The sequence below is a fragment of the Mustelus asterias genome, unplaced genomic scaffold, assembly GCF_964213995.1.
Source record: "Mustelus asterias unplaced genomic scaffold, sMusAst1.hap1.1 HAP1_SCAFFOLD_902, whole genome shotgun sequence".
Taxonomy (NCBI): Eukaryota; Metazoa; Chordata; class Chondrichthyes; order Carcharhiniformes; family Triakidae; genus Mustelus; species Mustelus asterias.
The window spans coordinates 13,124-31,548 of NW_027590848.1; the positions used below are offsets into that span (position 1 = coordinate 13,124).

The 18,425-nt window shown below is 47.2% G+C and overlaps 1 protein-coding gene across 1 annotated transcript in view; it reads right to left on the minus strand.

The window, feature by feature from the left end:
* Positions 1–5,208: 5,208 nt before the first annotated feature.
* The window catches only part of LOC144487588 (CD9 antigen-like), a gene marked incomplete at its 5' end in the record, with an annotated part of 125,790 nt that continues 112,573 nt past the window's right edge, over positions 5,209–18,425 (minus strand). Inside the window, 4 exons of the mRNA XM_078205672.1 lie at positions 5,209–5,459; positions 9,117–9,200; positions 10,306–10,377; positions 17,078–17,173. Coding sequence (XP_078061798.1) covers positions 5,394–5,459; positions 9,117–9,200; positions 10,306–10,377; positions 17,078–17,173 — 318 coding nt within the window. The remainder of the gene's footprint in view (positions 5,460–9,116; positions 9,201–10,305; positions 10,378–17,077; positions 17,174–18,425) is intronic.

Consider the following 18,425-nt stretch of genomic DNA (forward strand, 5'->3'; position numbering starts at 1 on the left):
AGAGAAACTCAGGTGGCTGAAGGTGGACTTGATGAACTGCATGCTAGGGTTTTAATACAAGTGGTTGCAGGGACGGTAAAACGGATTGGTTTCTATGGTAGAACCATTGGTTGAAATTTTCCGTAACCCGCTAAACTCTGGGAGGGCACCAGAAGATTGGAAAACAACCAATGTGACTCCCTTGTTCAAAAAGGGAGAAAGGCTGAAGGCAGGGAACTATTGGCCAGTGAGTTTAATATCTATTATTGGCAAGATGCTGTAGTCAATAATCAAAGAGGAAATAGCTAATCATTTAGGAAAGCTGAATATAATCAAACCCAGTCAACATGGTTTTATGAAAGGTAAATCATAGTTGACAAATTTGCTCGAATTCTTTGAGGATGTAACAGAGAGAATAGATAGAGGGGAACCTGTAGATGTCGTGTATTTAGATTTCCAAAAGGATTTGACAAGATGCCGCACAAGAGGCTGGTGCATGAAGTAAAAGCCCATGGAATTGGAGGAAGTGTGTTAGCAGGATTGAAAACCGGTTGTCGCATAGAAAACAGAGAGTTGGAATAAATGGGTCCTTTTCAGAGTGGATGTGGTTAAGAAGGCAAATGGCATCTTGGTCTTTATTGCAAAGGGATTGGAGTTTAAAAATAGGGAAGTTTTGTTGCAATTGTACAAGATGTTGGTGAGGCCTCACCTGGAATATTGCGTACAGTATTGGTCCCCTTGGATATAGTAGCAATGGAGGCAGTCCCAAGGAGGTTCACCAGGGTAATTCCTGGCATGAAAGGGTTGTTCCATCAAGAGAGGCTACATAGTCTGGGTTTGTATTCCTTAGAGTTTAGAAGAGTGAGGGGTGACTTTATTCAGACATATAAGACCCTGAGGGGACTTGACAGGGTAGATGGTGAGATGTTTTCACGAGTGGGACAGTCTTGAACAAGAGGACACAGCTACAAGATAAAAGGTTGATCATTTAATACTGAGGTGAGCACAAATTTCTTCTCGCAGAGGGTGGTAAACCTCTGGAATTCTCTGCCCTAAAAGGTGGTGGAGGTTGGATCATTAGAAGTATTTAAAGTGGATCTGGATAAATATTTGATAGATTGAGGAATAGAGGGCAATGGAGAAATGGCACAGAAAAGGAGCTGAGACCGGCATAGATCAGCCACGATTGCAATGAATGGCAGGGTAGGCTTGAAGAGCCTGGTGGCCACTCCTGCTTCTATTTTTTGTGTTCTTGTGTGTATGAATGACCTTCAGTTGGAGCACTTCATCATTTTCTGGACATTCATAGAATCATAGAATCTCTACAGCACAAAAAGAGGCATCTCAGGACACTAAGGGGCAATTTTAGCATGGCCAATCAACCTAACCCGCACATCTTTGGACTGTGGGAGGAAACCGGAGCACCCGGAGGAAACCCACGCAGACACGAGGAGAATGTGCAAACTCCACACAGTTTTTAGTCCCTGCTCCAAGCTTTGTTCCTAGCTACCGACTCCATTCCTCTCACTGACCGCAGTCTAAACTACAGGAAGCTGTTCACAAGCATGATGTTATAGTTAATCCTGTGATCAGTTTCTGAGCTCACCTTCACACAATCACTCAGACTGTCTATTTCCCCTCGGGAACATCATTTACTTACCCTTGTCTCAGCCCCTCTGCTGCTGAAACCCTCACTGTTATCTCCAATCTGGCACTAACCTCTCACATTCTATCCTTCACATCCCTGAGGGCATCCAAAACTCTATTCCCCTTGTCTTAACTCACAGCCAATCCCATTCGCCCTGGCTACGCTGGCTCCAAATCAAACAACATCTTGATTTTCAAATGTCATACTAATTTTAAATCCATCCCAAGCCTTACCCTCCCTATCTCTGTGATCTCCTATCTCCGAAAGCACAGGGATATCAGAGTCATTCTAGCTCTCACCTCATTTTAATCACTCCATTGTTGTGGTCAAATGGACACCGGCCTGAGAAATTAGGCCCAACATAAAATGGACACTTTAAATTAATTAACAGCTAAACAGCTTCTATGAGGTTACCACAGGTCAAAAGCCAACAGGGACACACATCAGAGCTGTCTTGCACATTGAACAGGGGTACTTCACTTTAACAGTGAGGGAGTCATCATGACCCAAACCCAGAACCCAGACCTCTTACATATTGAAAAGAGAGGCTCATCTTTATAATGGAAGAGTCGTTCTGGCCTGAAACCCATCAGGAGGTACTCAGCCAGGAGACATTATGATTGTGTATTCCCTAGTTTCAACCAGACTCCCTGCTATTGAATATCGCCTGAAATGGGATCTGTACAACCAGGATGGCCTCACCGAACACCAGTGCTGTCACCCCATTGGCTGAAAGCCAGAGAACATTCGAAGAAGGTGGGGAGATAAAAACAGCCATTTTTCAAGACAAACTCCACCAAAGACTCCACCAGATCTACCGTGACCTGGGATGACACAAGAGAAGGTGCGAGAGCCACCTTTGTGCTCAGAGGACCCTGAGTTTATCTGTCACCGTGAGCTCAGTGAATTGAATCCAACAGCCCAATTGATTTCACCAGACCGGGTAGTGTCCATTGCTCAGGGAATTAGCCCAGCTGGGGAAAGTTAACTTAATCTAGTGTGTAAGAATTGTTTCGTGAACCTATGGGTGTTTTTAATAAAGCTAAGTTTGAATCACAGCCTTTTGTCTGTCTCATAAAGTAAAAATACTTGGGTAAATGTTTGATAAACTGTTTGAGTGTCTATATAGAAGATTTCACAGATAACACCATGTCTCCAGTTACCCAGACCCAAGACTCCCTAAACTGCTCTCTCCATTTCCTTTAAAATACTTCCTAAAATCGACTTCTTTCACTCAGAACCACAATGGGGCCCACCAGCTTCTGTGGCATGGTGTCTTTGCAATATTCCTGTGAAGATTCTTGGGAGCTTCCATTAAGTTGAGGGCACTATAGGAATAAAAGTTGTGTTGTTTGTTGGGACATGAGAAAGTGAGGTCCAATCATCAGCAGGCAGGTTAAAAACCAAGATCATTCAACCAGTAACCAGACCTCACTCAACCGGTAACCAGGCCTCAACTCAACCGGTAACCAGGCCTCAACTCAACCAGTAACCAGGCCTCACCAAACACTGGTAACCAGGTCTTAACTCAACCGGTAACCAGGCCTCACCAAACACCGGTAACCAGGCTTCCACTCAACCGGTAACCAGGCCTCCACTCAACCAGTAATCAGGCCTCACCAAAGACCGGTAACCAGGCCTCATCAAACACCAATAAACAGGCCTCAACTCAACCAGTAACCAGGCCTCACCAAACACCGGTAATTAGGCCTCAACTCAACCGGTAACCAGGCCTCACCAAACACCGATAACCAGGCCTCAACTCAACCTGTAATCAGGCCTCACCAAACACCAGTAACCAGGCCTCACTAAACACTGGTAACCAGCCTTCCACTCAACCAGTAACCAGGCCTCTACTCCACCAGTTACCAGGCCTCCACTCAACCAGTAATGAGGCTTCACCAAACACCGGGAATCAGGCCTCCACTCAACCAGTAACCAGGCCTCACCAAACACCGGTAACCAGGCCTCCACTCAACCAGTAACCGGGCCTCACCAAACACCAGTAACCAGGCCTCCACTCAACTGGTAACCAGGCTTCCACTCAACCAGCAACCAGGCCTCACCAATCACCGGTAACCAGGCCTCAACTCAACCGGTAACCAGGGCTCAGCTCAACCGGTAACCAGGCCTCCGCTCACCGGTAACCAAGCTTCCAGCCAACTGGTAATCAGGCTTCCACTCAACTGGTAACCAGGTCTCCACTCAACCGGTGACCAAGCCTCTGCTCAACCAATATCCAGGCCTCCGCTCAACCGGTAACCAGGCCTCTGCTCAACCAGTAACCAGGCCTCACTAAACACCAGTAAGCAGGCCTCTGCTCAACCAGTATCCAGGCTTCCATCAACCGGTAACCAGGCCTCCACTCGACCAGTAACCAGCCTCAACTCAACCGGTAACCGAGATACAACGCAACTGGTAACCAACCCTCCACTCAACCAGTAATCAAGCCTTCACTCAACAGGTAACCAGGCCTCCACTCAACCGCTAACCAGGCCTCTGCTCAACCGGTAACCAGGCCTTTGCTCAACCAGTATCCTGGCCTCACTGAACACCAGCAACCAGACCTCAACTCAACCGGTAACCAGGCCTCAATGTAATGGGAAAAGAGGCCTTACCGTACCAGTAACCAGGTCTCACCAAACCGGTAATCAGGCCTCATGGAACTGTTAACTAGGGCTATCAAACCCCGGCCACCACTCAATCACTAACCCGGCCTTACCAAACTGGTAACCAAGTCTCACAAGGGCGGCACGGTAGCACAGTGGTTAGCACTGCTGCGTCACTGCACCAGGGACCTGGGTTCGATTACCGGCTTTGGTCACTGTCTGTGTGGAGCTTGCATATTCTCCCCGTGCTTGTGTGGGTTTCCTCCGGGTGCTCCGGTTTCCTCCCACAGTCCAAAGGTGTGCAGGTTAGGTAGATTGACCATACTAAATTGCCCCTTAGTGTGCAAAAGTGTGTGGGTTAGGGGAATTAGCGGGTTAAATAGTGGGGTTACGGGTAAGATGCTCTGTTGGAGAGCTGGTACAGACTCGATGGGTCAAATGGCCTCCTTCTCACAGAGTCATAGAGGTTTACAGCATGGAAATAGGCCCTTCGGCCCAACTTGTCCATGCCACCCTTTTTTTGTAAACCCCTAAACTAATCCCAGTTGCCCACATTTGGCCCATATCCCTCGATACCCATCTTACCCATGTAACTATCTAAATGCTTTTTAAAAGATAAAATTGTACCCGCCTCTACTACTACCTCTGGCAGCTTGTTCCAGACACTCACCACCCTCTGTGTGAAGAAATTGCCCCTCTGGACACTTTTGCATCTTTCCAATCTCACCTTAAACCTATGCCCTCTAGTTTTAGACTCCCCTACCTTTGGGAAAATATATTGACTATCTAGCTGATCTATGCCCCTCATTATTTTATAGACCCCTCATTATTTATATTCTGCATTGTAGGGCTTCTATGAATCAGTAACCAGGCCTCACTGCAGCAGTATCTGGGTTAGTACGCTACCCCACCCGGTCAACCAGATTATTAAAGTAGCAGCAGATCTTTAGTATTTTTAAAAATAATTACAATGAAGTTTCACAAGTTTATGTAAAATAATTGAAGCATTACAAGAATGGCAACATGTCCAGATTCTTTAACTACAGAAAAATCATCGGCATCTACTTCAATGAACCAATATGCAACTAGATATTAGATTGAGTCCCAATGTGAAAGGTGTATGGAGTAGTGAGGGCGTCGCTGTGGCTGTCCCAGTGTCACATCACATCCCGTGAATTACGAATCGCACAGCACAGAACCAAACTGAAAATCATCCCGAAAATCTGCAAAAAATAGAACACAAAAAGGCAAATTGGCCAGAAGCAGAGAGCGAGACTGGTGTCTGCAAAATGCAGAAAGTCAGATACAAAGAACCTCAAAGTACGGATATTAAATCCTTTAATTGAGAGCGTTATAGAATCATAAAAACACAACCTGTTATCACACAGACAGAGACCTCTCTGCTACGGTGCCTATTTCCAGCTCCTTTATAACATTATCCAATTTATCCACTTCCCTAATCTTACCCAGTCAAACACATTCGTCTTTCAACTTTGATTTGATTTATTATTGTCACATGTATTAGTATACGGTGAAAAGTATTGTTTCTTGGGAGCTATACAGACAAAGCATACCGTTCATAGAGAAGGAAAGGAGAGAGTGCAGAATGTAGTGTTGCAGTCATAGCTAGGGGATAGAGAAAGATCAACTTAATGCAAGGTAGGTCCATTCAAAAGTCTGACAGCAGCAGGGAAGAAGCTGTTCTTGAGTCGGATGGTACATTGCCTCAGACTTTTGTATCTTTTTCCCGACAGAAGAAGGTGGAAGAGAGAATGTCCGGAGTGCGTGGGGTCCTTAATTATGCTGGCTGCTTTCCTGAGGCAGTGGGAAGTGTAGACAGAGTCACTGGGTGGGAGACTGGTTTTAGTGATGGACTGGGCTTCGTTCACGACCCTGGTTTCTTGCGGTCTCGGGCAGAGCAGGAGCCATACTTAAGCTGTGATACATCCAGAGAGGATGCTTTCTATGGTGCATCTGTAAAAGTTGGTGAGAGTCGTAGCTGACATGCGGATGTCTTACGAGTGGCTCACTCTGAACTGGAGGGAGCAGTATTATTAAGTTTGTACTTGATACAAAACTTTTCTAAGTTAAGGAATATAACAGCTTAATTAAAATTCTGACTGGAGGTAAATGCGGCTGTGTGATTGAGAAACTGATGAACAATCCTGAAGTAAATGTAATTCAGAGAATTATACTGAAATTACACACTGCCTGTGTTTCTCATGCAAGGTAAGAGATGATAGAGGAAAATACTTGAACAATGGATGATCCATATCGAGGATTGTAGTGGGAGTCTGGAGAGAGGACAACAACATCCTTTAGAAATATCAATTACTCCTGTGAGTTACAGAATCAAAGAGTTGTGTTGAAAATAAAATAATTTCTTTGCATTTCTAATGGAATCAACACAAATCATTCCACATTCCACACAGATAGTGATTCAGAGTGGAGCCTTGGTTAGAAGATTCTTTTGTTTAATTTATCTATGTGTGCTTGCTGACAGAGTTCACTTTGGGTTTCAAAGTGGGGGAAACAGCTTGAGGATTTGCACTAGTTTGTAGATAGTAGAAGAAATCCCGAGTGGTCCTCATCGAGCTTTGTGGCAGAAAGCAGTCACCCTGGATAGTTAGCTTAGAAAGAGTTGCACAGAAGCAATGGGAGCATACTCTTGAACTGCTGTAGTCTATGTGGCGTAGGTACACCCATAGCACTGTGAGGGGGGGGAATTCCAGGATTTTTACCCGGCAACAGTGGAGGAACAGTGATTTATTTCCAAGTCAGGATGGTGTGTGGCTTGGAGGTGACGGTGTTCCCATGTGTCTGCTACCCTAGTCCTTTATGGTGGTGGAGATTACGGGTTTGGAAGCTGATGCTGAAGGAGCCTTGGTGAGTTGCTGCAGTGCATCTTGCAGTTGATACACATGGCTGCCACCGTGCGTCAATGTTGGAGAGAGTGAATGTTGAAGGTGGTGTCTAGGGTGCTGATCAAACACTTTGAGAAGTGTTGATGATAAACTGCACGGTTAACGGTAACACTCCCAATCCATTAGTGAGATCTTAATCACCTTGACTGGTCATTGGTTTGGATTTTTAAAGATTATCATTCCCACCAAACCTGATGAAAATGTTTGGAACGATCGGAGTGGACAAGGCAATGTTTAAAGATGTTATTATATTGACTTTCAAAATAAAAGATAAACTCCCTCATTAGAGAATTCTTGCTGAATTTAAATTCACTGGAGTTGAACCTGGTTAAGAAACTGGCTGAGTGGCAGATTGTGGGGATAATGGGCAGGTTGGCATCAGCTCCCTCTCGATTCAGGGCCGCCAACTACCCAGGGCCGTGGTTCCTGCTCATGTGAGTCTTGACTCGCAGATCCTTAAGCACATGGAGCAGGGCATTCCCAAGGTACAGGACTTTCCTTCCTTCATTCTCTGCCACCGTTCTGCATCATCATGAAGGTTTTTGGACTGAAAGCATGATGCAGCTTAATGGGCAGGCGGTTATCATTATGAACAACTATCAGTGGATATCTGGTATCAGTTAGAGTTTGTTGAACACACACTAATACTGGCCGGACAGATGTGATGGGATTTATTAACAATTTGGATTATGGATGAAAAAGCCGGCAGCCAGCTGGGATGCGGTGACTCTGAATACCCGGTGTTTAATGCCCATTTCCCTCAAGCCAATCAGTCTCAGACATGCAGTGTGGGTAAGGAGTCACATGTATACTCTGAGCAAAACTGATACTCCTTCTCTTCAATTCATCAACCAGTTTAGAATTTATGTTTGAAATTAGCCTCAAGTGTTGAGAAGTATTTGTTGGATTGACAAGATGTCATTAAACTAAAAGCAAAATACGGCAGATGCTGGAAATCTGAAACAAAAACAGAGGATGCTGGAAAGACTCAGCAAGTCTGGCAGCGCCTGTGGAGAGAGAAACAGAGTTAACGTTTCGAGTCTAATGTGACTCTTCTTCAGAGCTGAAGAGAGGGAGAAATGTGATGGATTTTATATTGTCTAAGAGGGGGTGGAGCAGCTGGAGCAGAGCAGGTCAGTGAATGGTGGTTGCTGGGAGAGATTGCAACAAGGCTGTGTAAATTACGAGACCGAGGAAAGGTTAACGGCAGAGTGAAGGACTCTGGAATGTTGATCCAACCTTCCTGTCACTTGCCATTTTAACTCAGCATCTTGCTCTCGTGCCCACCTGTCCATCATTGGGCTGCTGCAATGTTCCAGTGAACCCCAACGCGGACTGGAGGAACAGCACCTCATCTTCTGATTGGGCACTTTACAGCCTTCCGGACTCAACACTGAGTTCAACAACTTCAGACCACAAACTCTCTCCTCCATCTTGACCCCGTTCTTATGCAAAAACATTGTTGTCCTAATGCAAACCCTACTCCCCCACTGGGCCATCTGTCACTTGTTCCTATGTTTTGCTTTCACTGTGCACTGGCCTTTATTCTCACAATGACACTACCTTTATCTTACCGTTCTGCCGCTCCTTCTCTGGTCCCACACACTGCCATTAACACTTCCTCTGCCGCGTGACTCATACATCTCTGCTGCAATCTCTCTAGGTTGAAAGCTCCCACCAATCACTGACCTTCTCCTGTCTTAGAGCTGTTCCACCCCCTCATATAAAGTATAAAATTCAGCAAATTTCTCCCTCACTATAGCTTTGAAGAGGAGTCCCATGGATTGCAGATGTTAACTCTGTTTCTCTCTGTACAGATGTTTAGAGTTTCTGTGGTACTTTCTGTTCTTGTGACAAGGTGACAGTGGGATCATCACACTGGCTGCACAGCCTGTAGCTGACACTGAGATGCATACGGGCTCAGGCCTATTGACCAAGGGAGTATACGACCCTTACCATCACTCCCGCAATCCCGATTCCCATTACTCCAATCATGTACAGCTTTGAGTTGAAAAAGTCCTTTAATTTGGAAGTGCAATTCTGTGGAGACAATGAGCAGGAAGTCAGTAACAGTGATCAGAGGTTGGAGCAGATAGTATTTTCTCATAAATAACCTGGTGAATACGTGCTCTAAGGATGCAAACACATCTACCCCAGGAATTGTCATCTCCAACTCTCACTGCTGGGGATATTTCAATTATATTATTTGAGGGATAAATATTGATCAGGATTGACAAGGAGAACTTCCCTGATCTCCCTGGGAATAATGCCCTGGGATCTCTTATTTCAGCTGCTCATCCCAAAGACAGCAACTGCAATGGTTCTCAAGTCCCCGGAGGATCGTCAATAGGTCGTCCCCATGGGCTTGCCCAATAGGAAAGGAGCAGCGGGAGTTTAAAACCAGTTGTCTCTACTCTGGCCAGCAGCCAATGGTCACCAGAGCTTAATCTGTGAGCGCAGCCACAGAAGCTTTCTTCGCTATGTAAACAAAGGGTGTTGGTGACAGGAGGCCGGCCTCGGTGAGATCATTACATTTACAGACTGACAAACTCACTCTTGAATATTGCTGCCTGGGTGAGTGTGCAGCACTGACACTGAGCACTAGGTGTGAGCAACACTCGTGAGGCGCTACATAATCCTGTCCAGCAGGACCGAGGCAGGTCTGCTGTACGCTGTGAGGCCCACGTGGACGATCTATTGACGATCCTCAGGGGCCTTCAGAACTCGACAATTCACTGCTCAGACTCTATCTAAAAACTGAATTCAGTTTCACTCTCCGAAGAAAACGAATGAGAGAAAGATTATTGGACGTTATAAAATAAACAGTGGAATCTAAATGTGTAACAGTGCCCTGAACCTAAAGAGCACAGCAATGAACAAAATAGGCAATGGGAGCGTACAGGTGGATATCTGCTGTCAGATTAATACTCAGAATGGCAAAGGGAACAGACCAGAATCTGCAAAATGTACCTGAAATAAATAAACAGGCTGGATCCAGGACTAGTCCGTGTTGTTACAGCCAGGGTCAGTCACAGCTCAGAGCTTATCATCACAGCTTTAAATCAGTTGAAGGGTCACCGTGACAGCATTGGGCAAGCGAATCAAACAATTCCCCGTAGAATTCAATATGAAAGGGGGAACTCACCACAGGTGTGTGTAATGTGGGACACAGCAGCTGGATGGTGGGATCTGGGGAAGAATCGCCACAGCACTGCAACTAGAGAGAGAGCGAGATAGGGATAGAGATGGAGAGAGGGGGAAAGAGAAACACACGTCAAAATATTTTACATCAAACCCGGCACCACCTGAGAAAGAGGCTGGAACACATATGTGAGAGTGAGACTATACATTGGGTGTGTCAGTGAGTGTGAGACTGAGTGTGTCAGAGTGAGTGTGAGATTGAGTGTGTCAGTGAGTGTGAGACTGTACATTGGGTGTGTCAGTGAGTGTGAGACTGTGTGTGTGTCAGTGAGTGTGAGACTGTACATTGGGTGTGTCAGTGAGTGTGAGACTGTACATTGGGTGTGTCAGTGAGTGTGAGACTGTACATTGGGTGTGTCAGTGAGTGTGAGACTGAGTCTGTCAGAGTGAGTGTGAGATTGAGTGTGTCAGTGAGTGTGAGACTGTACATTGGGTGTGTCAGTGAGTGTGAGACCGTGTGAGTGTGTCAGTGAGTGTGAGACTGTACATTGGGTGTGTCAGTGAGTGTGAGACTGTGTGAGTGTGTCAGTGAGTGAGAGACTGTACATTGGGTGTGTCAGTGAGTGTGAGACTGTACATTGGGTGTGTCAGTGAGTATGAGACTGTGAGTGTGTCAGTGAGTGAGAGACTGTACATTAGATGTGTCAGTGAGTGTGAGACTGAGCAGTGAGTGTGAGACTGTGTGTGTGTCAGTGAGTGTGAGACCGTGAGCACTGAGTGTGTCAGTGAATGTGAGGCTGTGAGCAGTGAGTGTGTCAGTGAGAGTGAGACTGTGAGCACTGAGTGTGTCAGTGAATGTGAGGCTGTGAGCAGTGAGTGTGAGGCTGAGCGACTGTGTCAGTGAGTGTGAGACTGTGTGAGTGTGTCAGTGATTGTGAGATTGTGCAAATGTATCAGTGAGTGAGACTGTGTGTGTCAGTGAGTGTGAGACTGTGCAAATGTGTCAGTGACTGTGAGATTCTGAGTGTGTCGGTGAGTGTGAGACTGTAAGCAGCGTGTGTGTCAGCGAGTGTGAGACTGTGCGAACGTATCAGTGATTGTAAGACTGTGCGAGTGTATCAGTGAGTGAGACTGTGCGAGTGTGTCAGTCTGTGAGATTGTGTGTCAGTGAGTGTGAGATTGTACACTGAGTGTGTCAGTGAGTGTGAGACTGTATGTGTGTCAGTGAGTGTGAGATTCTACACTGTGTCAGTGAGTGTGAGACTGTATGTGTGTCAGTGTGTGAGATTCTACACTGTGTCAGTGAGTGTGAGACTGTATGTGTGTCAGTGAGTGTGAGATTCTACACTGAGTGTGTCAGTGAGTGTGAGACTGTATGTGTGTCAGTGAGTGTGAGATTCTACACTGAGTGTGTCAGTGAGTGTGAGACTGTGAGCAACGTGTGTGTCAGTGAGTTGAACACTGTGAGTGTGTCAGTGAGTGTGAGGCTGTGTGTCAGTGAGTGCGAGACTGTACACTGAGTGTGTCAGTGAGTGTGAGACTGTGAGCAACGTGTGTGTCAGTGAGTTGAACACTGTGCGAGTGTGTCAGTGAGTGTGATGCTGTGTGTCAGTGAGTGCGAGACTGTGAGCAGCGTGTGGGTCAGTGAGTGTGAGACTGTGTGAGTGTGTCAGTGAGTTTGAGACTGTGCAAGTGTGTCAGTGGATATGAGATTGTACACTGAATGTGTCAGTGAGTGTGAGACAGTGAGTGTGTCAGTGAGTGTGAGACTGTGAGCAGTGTGTGTTAGTGAGTCTGAGACTGTGAGCAGTGAGTGTGTCAGTGAGTGTGAGACTGTGAGCAGTGAATGTGCCAGTGAGTGTGAGACTGTGAGCAGTGTGTCATTGAGTGTGGGACTGTGAGCAGTGAGTGTGCCAGTGAGTGTGAGACTGTGAGCAGTGAGTGTGTCAGTGAGTGTGAGACTGTGAGCAGTGAGTGTGTCAGTGAGAATGAGACTGTGAACAGTGAGTGTGTCAGTGAGAGTGAGACACTGAGCAGTGAGTGTGCCAGTGGGAGTGAGACTGTGAGCACTGAGTGTGCCAGTGAGTGTGAGACTGCGAGCACTGAGTGTGCCAGTGAGTGTGAGACTGTGAGCAGTAAGTGTGTCAGTGAGAGTGAGAACAAAGAACAAAGAACAATACAGCACAGGAACAGGCCCTTCGGCCCTCCAAGCCCGCGCTGCTCCCCGGTCCAGGATTGAATCCTGAATCCAGGATCCCCGCCCAATTTTCCAGCCTATCGACATCCTAATATCCTATCCACCGAGCTGTCCCTCACAGCTACGATGCTTTGTTCATCACAACCTATTAACTCACCCCCACCCCCCCATTCCAGACCATGTGATCTCCAGGGAGAGGCGAAAACCCAGAGTGAAAACCCCAGGGCCAATATGGGGAAAAAAAAAATCTGGGAAATTCCTCTCCGACCCCCTGAGGCGATCGAAACGAGTCCAGGAGATCACACTGGCCCTGATCAGAAAATGCTTCCCAACCCTATTCATTTCCACTTCTGCTTTACGAACACCATCTGAATTCCCTGCCCCCGAGACAGGTTCCCAACTATCCGCAGTCTCGCTCTGTACTGGCACCAGCAAGATGATCATAGAATGAAGCCTTGAAACGAGAAACAAAGAACAATTAGCCCGCGCCGTTCCCTAGTCCAAACTAGACCACTCTTTTGTATCCCTCCATTCCCACTCCGTTCATATAGCTGTCCAGATAAGTCTTAAACGTTCCCAGTGTGTCCGCCTCCACCACCTTGCCCGGCAACACATTCCAGGCCCCCACGACCCTCTGTGTAAAATATGTCCTTCTGATATCTGTGTTAAACCTCCCCCCCTTCACCTTGAACCTATGACCCCTCGTGAACGTCACCACCGACCCGGGGAAAAGCTTCCCACCGTTCACCCTATCTATGCCTTTCATAATTTTATACACCTCTATTAAGTCTCCCCTCATCCTCCGTCTTTCCAAGGAGAACAACCCCAGTTTCCCCAATCTCTCCTCATAACCAAGCCCCTCCATACCAGGCAACATCCTGGTAAACCTCCTCTGTACTCTCTCCAAAGCCTCCACGTCCTTCTGGTAGTGTGGCGACCAGAACTGGACGCAGTATTCCAAATGCGGCCGAACCAATGTTCTATACATCTGCAACATCAGACCCCAACTTTTATACTCTATGCCCCGTCCTATAAAGGCAAGCATGCCATATGCCTTCTTCACCACCTTCTCCATCTGTGACGTCACCTTCAAAGATCTGTGGACTTGCACACCCAGGTCCCTCTGCGTCTCTACACCCTTTATGGTTCTTCCATTTATCGTGTAGCTCCTCCCTACATTATTCCCACCAAAATGCATCACTTCGCATTTATCAGGATTGAACTCCATCTGCCATTTCTTTGCCCAAATTTCCAGCCTATCTATATCCTTCTGTAGCCTCTGACAATGTTCCTCACTATCTGCAAGTCCTGCCAGTTTTGTGTCATCCGCAAACTTACTGATCACCCCAGTTACTCCTTCTTCCAGATCATTTATATAAATCACAAACAGCAGAGGTCCCAATACAGAGCCCTGTGGAACACCACTAGTCACAGGCCTCCAGCCGGAAAAAGACCCTTCCACTACCACCCTCTGTCTTCTATGACCAAGCCAGTTCTCCACCCATCTAGCCACCTCCCCCTTTATCCCATGAGATCCAACCTTTTTCACTCGCCTACCATGAGGGACTTTGTCAAACGCTTTACTAAAGTCCATATAGACAACATCCACGGCCCTTCCTTCGTCAACCATTCTGGTCACTTCTTCAAAAAACACCACCAGGTTAGTGAGGCATGACCTCCCTCTCACAAAACCATGCTGACTATCGTTAATGAGTTTATTCCTTTCTAAATGCGCATACATCCTATCTCTAAGAATCTTCTCCAACAACTTCCCCACCATGGACGTCAAGCTCACCGGCCTATAATTACCCGGGTTATCCTTCCTACCCTTCTTAAATAACGGGACCACATTAGCTATCCTCCAATCCTCTGGGACCTCACCTGCGTCCAGTGACGAGACAAAGATTTGCATCAGAGGCCCAACAATTTCACCTCTCGTCTCCCTGAGCAGCCTTGGATAGATTCCATCAGGCCCGGGGGATTTGTCAGTCTTTATATTCTCACTGTGAGTAGTGAGTGTGTCAGTGAGTGTGAGACTGTGAGCAGTGAGTGTGTCAGTGAGTGTGAGACTGTGAGCAGTGAGTGTGTCAGTGAGTGTGAGACTGTGAGCAGTGAGTGTGTCAGTGAGAGTGAGACTGTGAGCAGTGTGTCACTGAGTGTGAGACTGTGAGCAGTGAGTGTGACAGTGAGAGTGAGACTGTGAGCAGTGAGTGTGTCAGTGAGTGTGAGACTGTGAGCAGTGAGTGTGTCAGTGAGTGTGAGACTGTGAGCAGTGAGTGTGTCAGTGAGAGTGAGACTGTGAGCAGTGTGTCACTGAGTGTGAGACTGTGAGCAGTGAGTGTGACAGTGAGAGTGAGACTGTGAGCAGTGTGTCAGTGAGTGTGAGACTGTGAGCAGTGAGTGTGACAGTGAGAGTGAGACTGTGAGCAGTGAGTGTGTCAGTGAGTGTGAGACTGTGAGCAGTGAGTGTGTCAGTGAGTGTGAGACTGTGAGCAGTGAGTGTGTCAGTGAGAGTGAGACTGTGAGCAGTGTGTCACTGAGTGTGAGACTGTGAGCAGTGAGTGTGACAGTGAGTGTGAGACTGTGATCAGTGAGTGTGTCAGTGAGAGTGAGACTGTGAGCAGTGTGTCAGTGAGTGTGAGACTGTGAGCAGTGAGTGTGACAGTGAGAGTGAGACTGTGAGCAGTGTGTCACTGAGTGTGAGACTGTGAGCAGTGAGTGTGTCAGTGAGAGTGAGACTGTGAGCAGTGAGTGTGTCAGTGAGTGTGAGACTGTGAGCAGTGTGTCAGTGAGAGTGAGACTGTGAGCAGTGTGTCACTGAGAGTGAGACTGTGAGCAGTGAGTGTGACAGTGAGAGTGAGACTGTGAGCAGTGTGTCACTGAGAGTGAGACTGTGAGCAGTGAGTGTGACAGTGAGTGTGAGACTGTGATCAGTGAGTGTGTCAGTGAGAGTGAGACTGTGAGCAGTGTGTCAGTGAGTGTGAGACTGTGAGCAGTGAGTGTGACAGTGAGAGTGAGACTGTGAGCAGTGTGTCACTGAGAGTGAGACTGTGAGCAGTGAGTGTGACAGTGAGAGTGAGACTGTGAGCAGTGTGTCACTGAGTGTGAGACTGTGATCAGTGAGTGTGACAGTGAGAGTGAGACTGTGAGCAGTGTGTCACTGAGTGTGAGACTGTGAGCAGTGAGTGTGACAGTGAGAGTGAGACTGTGAGCAGTGAGTGTGACAGTGAGAGTGAGACTGTGAGCAGTGAGTGTGACAGTGAGAGTGAGACTGTGAGCAGTATGTCAGTGAGTGTGAGACTGTGAGCAGTGAGTGTGACAGTGAGTGTGAGACTGTGAGCAGTGAGTGTGACAGTGAGAGTGAGACTGTGAGCAGTGAGTGTGACAGTGAGAGTGAGACTGTGAGCAGTGTGTCAGTGAGTGTGAGACTGTGAGCAGTGAGTGTGACAGTGAGTGTGAGACTGTGAGCGATGAGTGTGACAGTGAGTGAGACTGTGAGCAGTGAGTGTGACAGTGAGAGTGAGACTGTGAGCAGTGAGTGTGTCAGTGAGAGTGAGACTGTGAGCAGTGTGTCAGTGAGAGTGAGACTGTGAGCAGTGAGTGTGTCAGTGAGAGTGAGACTGTGAGCAGTGAGTGTGTCAGTGAGAGTGAGACTGTGAGCAGTGTGTCAGTGAGACCACATGCTTGGTCTTTTCGTTCTGTTAAAACCCATAACCCCTCCCACAGTTCTGACATTACACCCTCCAAGCCGCTCACCATCCTGACTTGGCTATATCACTGTTATATATTAAATATATCAAAATCCCGGAACTTATGCCCTAACAGCACTGTGGGTGTACCTACACCCCATGGACTGCAGCGGCTCAGGAAGGCAGCACAGCACCACCTTCTGATGGGATCCGCAGAGGTGGACAGGTAATGAAGGTGATTCGAGTTCAATTTGCAGTGGTTTTTCAGCCTCTTGGCTACTAGCCTGGTGGTCAGATTGCCAGCTCAACGGAGGATGTCCATCTGCAAAAGCTTCATCCTTTATCCCAGCCGGAGCTCCATCCTATTGGTGCGGCCACAGGACGGAAAGGTTGCAATCTTGACCAATGGCAATCCAGTATTGGTGTTTCTCTTCCTGTTGCTATGTCCCTTGTTGAGGGGCGCTCTGAGTTTGCACCCGGTCACTGCGGTGCTCCCTCTCTGTACGGGACTGCCGAGGGAATTCTGAATGTGAAGCCTGACCACCATGCTGATAAATACCGTGAGTATGGAGACCCCCCCTCCGGAATATTCCGGAGCCTGCCTCACTGCCAACTAGTGGGTGGTTTGGACCCCATTTTCTCTTGTTGTTCGGCTCTGAATCCTGAAGGAAAATCCTGCCCATTCTGTCTGTTTTCCCTCTTTGGCCGGGAAAATGCTGGGAATATTGGTCAGGTTGTTTAAGGTATAATGTGCGGTGATTGTTCTGGAAATTCGATGTGGCTAACTGGTGAGGTGAGTGTGTAAAGTGTTCACTCACACAAGTGTTTGGGATGGCTGAGTGTGTGCACACTCTCACTATCTGGGGTGACCGTGTGAAATGTGTACTCACCACACTGTGAATAGAATGCAGTGTCCTGTTACCAGCTCCGGTCATTCGATAAGCGTGCAGCGACTTACTGTAATAAACATTCATCTCTTGCAGAATCTGTCAGCAAAACACAAACAAGAAATCCTTTTTACAGCAAGATCCACAATCAAATCAGGTGGAGGGGGAGGGGGTTGGAGAATGAGTGAAAGACAGGATGAGGGAAGAGGGAGAGAAAGAAAAGGAGAGAGAAACATAAAGGACAGAGAAGAGGAAGGTACAGAAAGGTGAAGAGAGAGAGGTGGAGGAATGAAGAGAAGGGGTAACAAGAAGTGGGGGCGAGACAGAGAGACAGTGAGCAGGATTTTATGGCCTCGCTTGTCATAAAAATAAAATCCCGCCTGAGGTCAGTGGGTGTTTTCATTGCCCGCTCTTTGCCCGCTCCGATTCCGTGGCGGGCGCGACGGTAAAATTCCAGCCAGTAAATGTGGAACCAGAAAAATGGAGAGACGGGAAGAGTGAGGAATGGGCAAGAAAGGTGACAAAGGGATAGTGGGGGGAAAGAAAAAAAACGCAGCGAGAGGAGCGAAAGAGGGGGTTGAGAGCGGAGGAGATGATTGAGACACAAGTGGGAGAACGAGATCACAGAATTGTGATGGTGCAGGAGGAGGCTAACCAGCGCACCATATAATCAAATCATTGAATCCCTGCAGTGCAGGAGGCCAATCGGCCCATCGAGTCTGCACCAACACTCTATTAGAGCACCTTACCCTCGGCCCACTCCCTCACTCTATCCCCATAACCTGCGCATTAATCATGGCCAATCCACCGAACCTGCACATGTTTGGACTGTTTCTGGGGAATGATATCTGTACCGGCTAAAGGCCCTCAAGTCCCCTGGACCTGATGGGTTGCACCCTAGGATATTAAAGGAAGTAGCTACCTGCTGAACTCACATGCTAACTCCTTGTGATTTATGCACGAGGACCCCCAAATCCCTCCATGCTGCAGCTTTCTGCAGCCTTTTTCCATTTAAATAATATTCAGTTCCTTTGTTCTTCCAACCAAAGTGCATAACTTCACATCTGCATAGCGGGTGCACTGGTAGCAATTTTCCAGGAATCCTTAAATTCTGAAAAAGGCACAGAGGATTGGAAAACTGCCAATCAAACAACCTTACTCAGAAAGAGAAGGGGATTTTAAAAAAAAGGTAATGACAGGCCAGTTAACTTACCATCTGAAGTTGGAAAAATATTAGAGTCCATTAAAAAGGATGTAGTAGCAGAACATTTAGAAATGTATAATATAATCAAACAAAGTCAGCATGGCTTCATGAAGAGGGAAATCAGCTCAACGGAGGATGTCCGTCTGC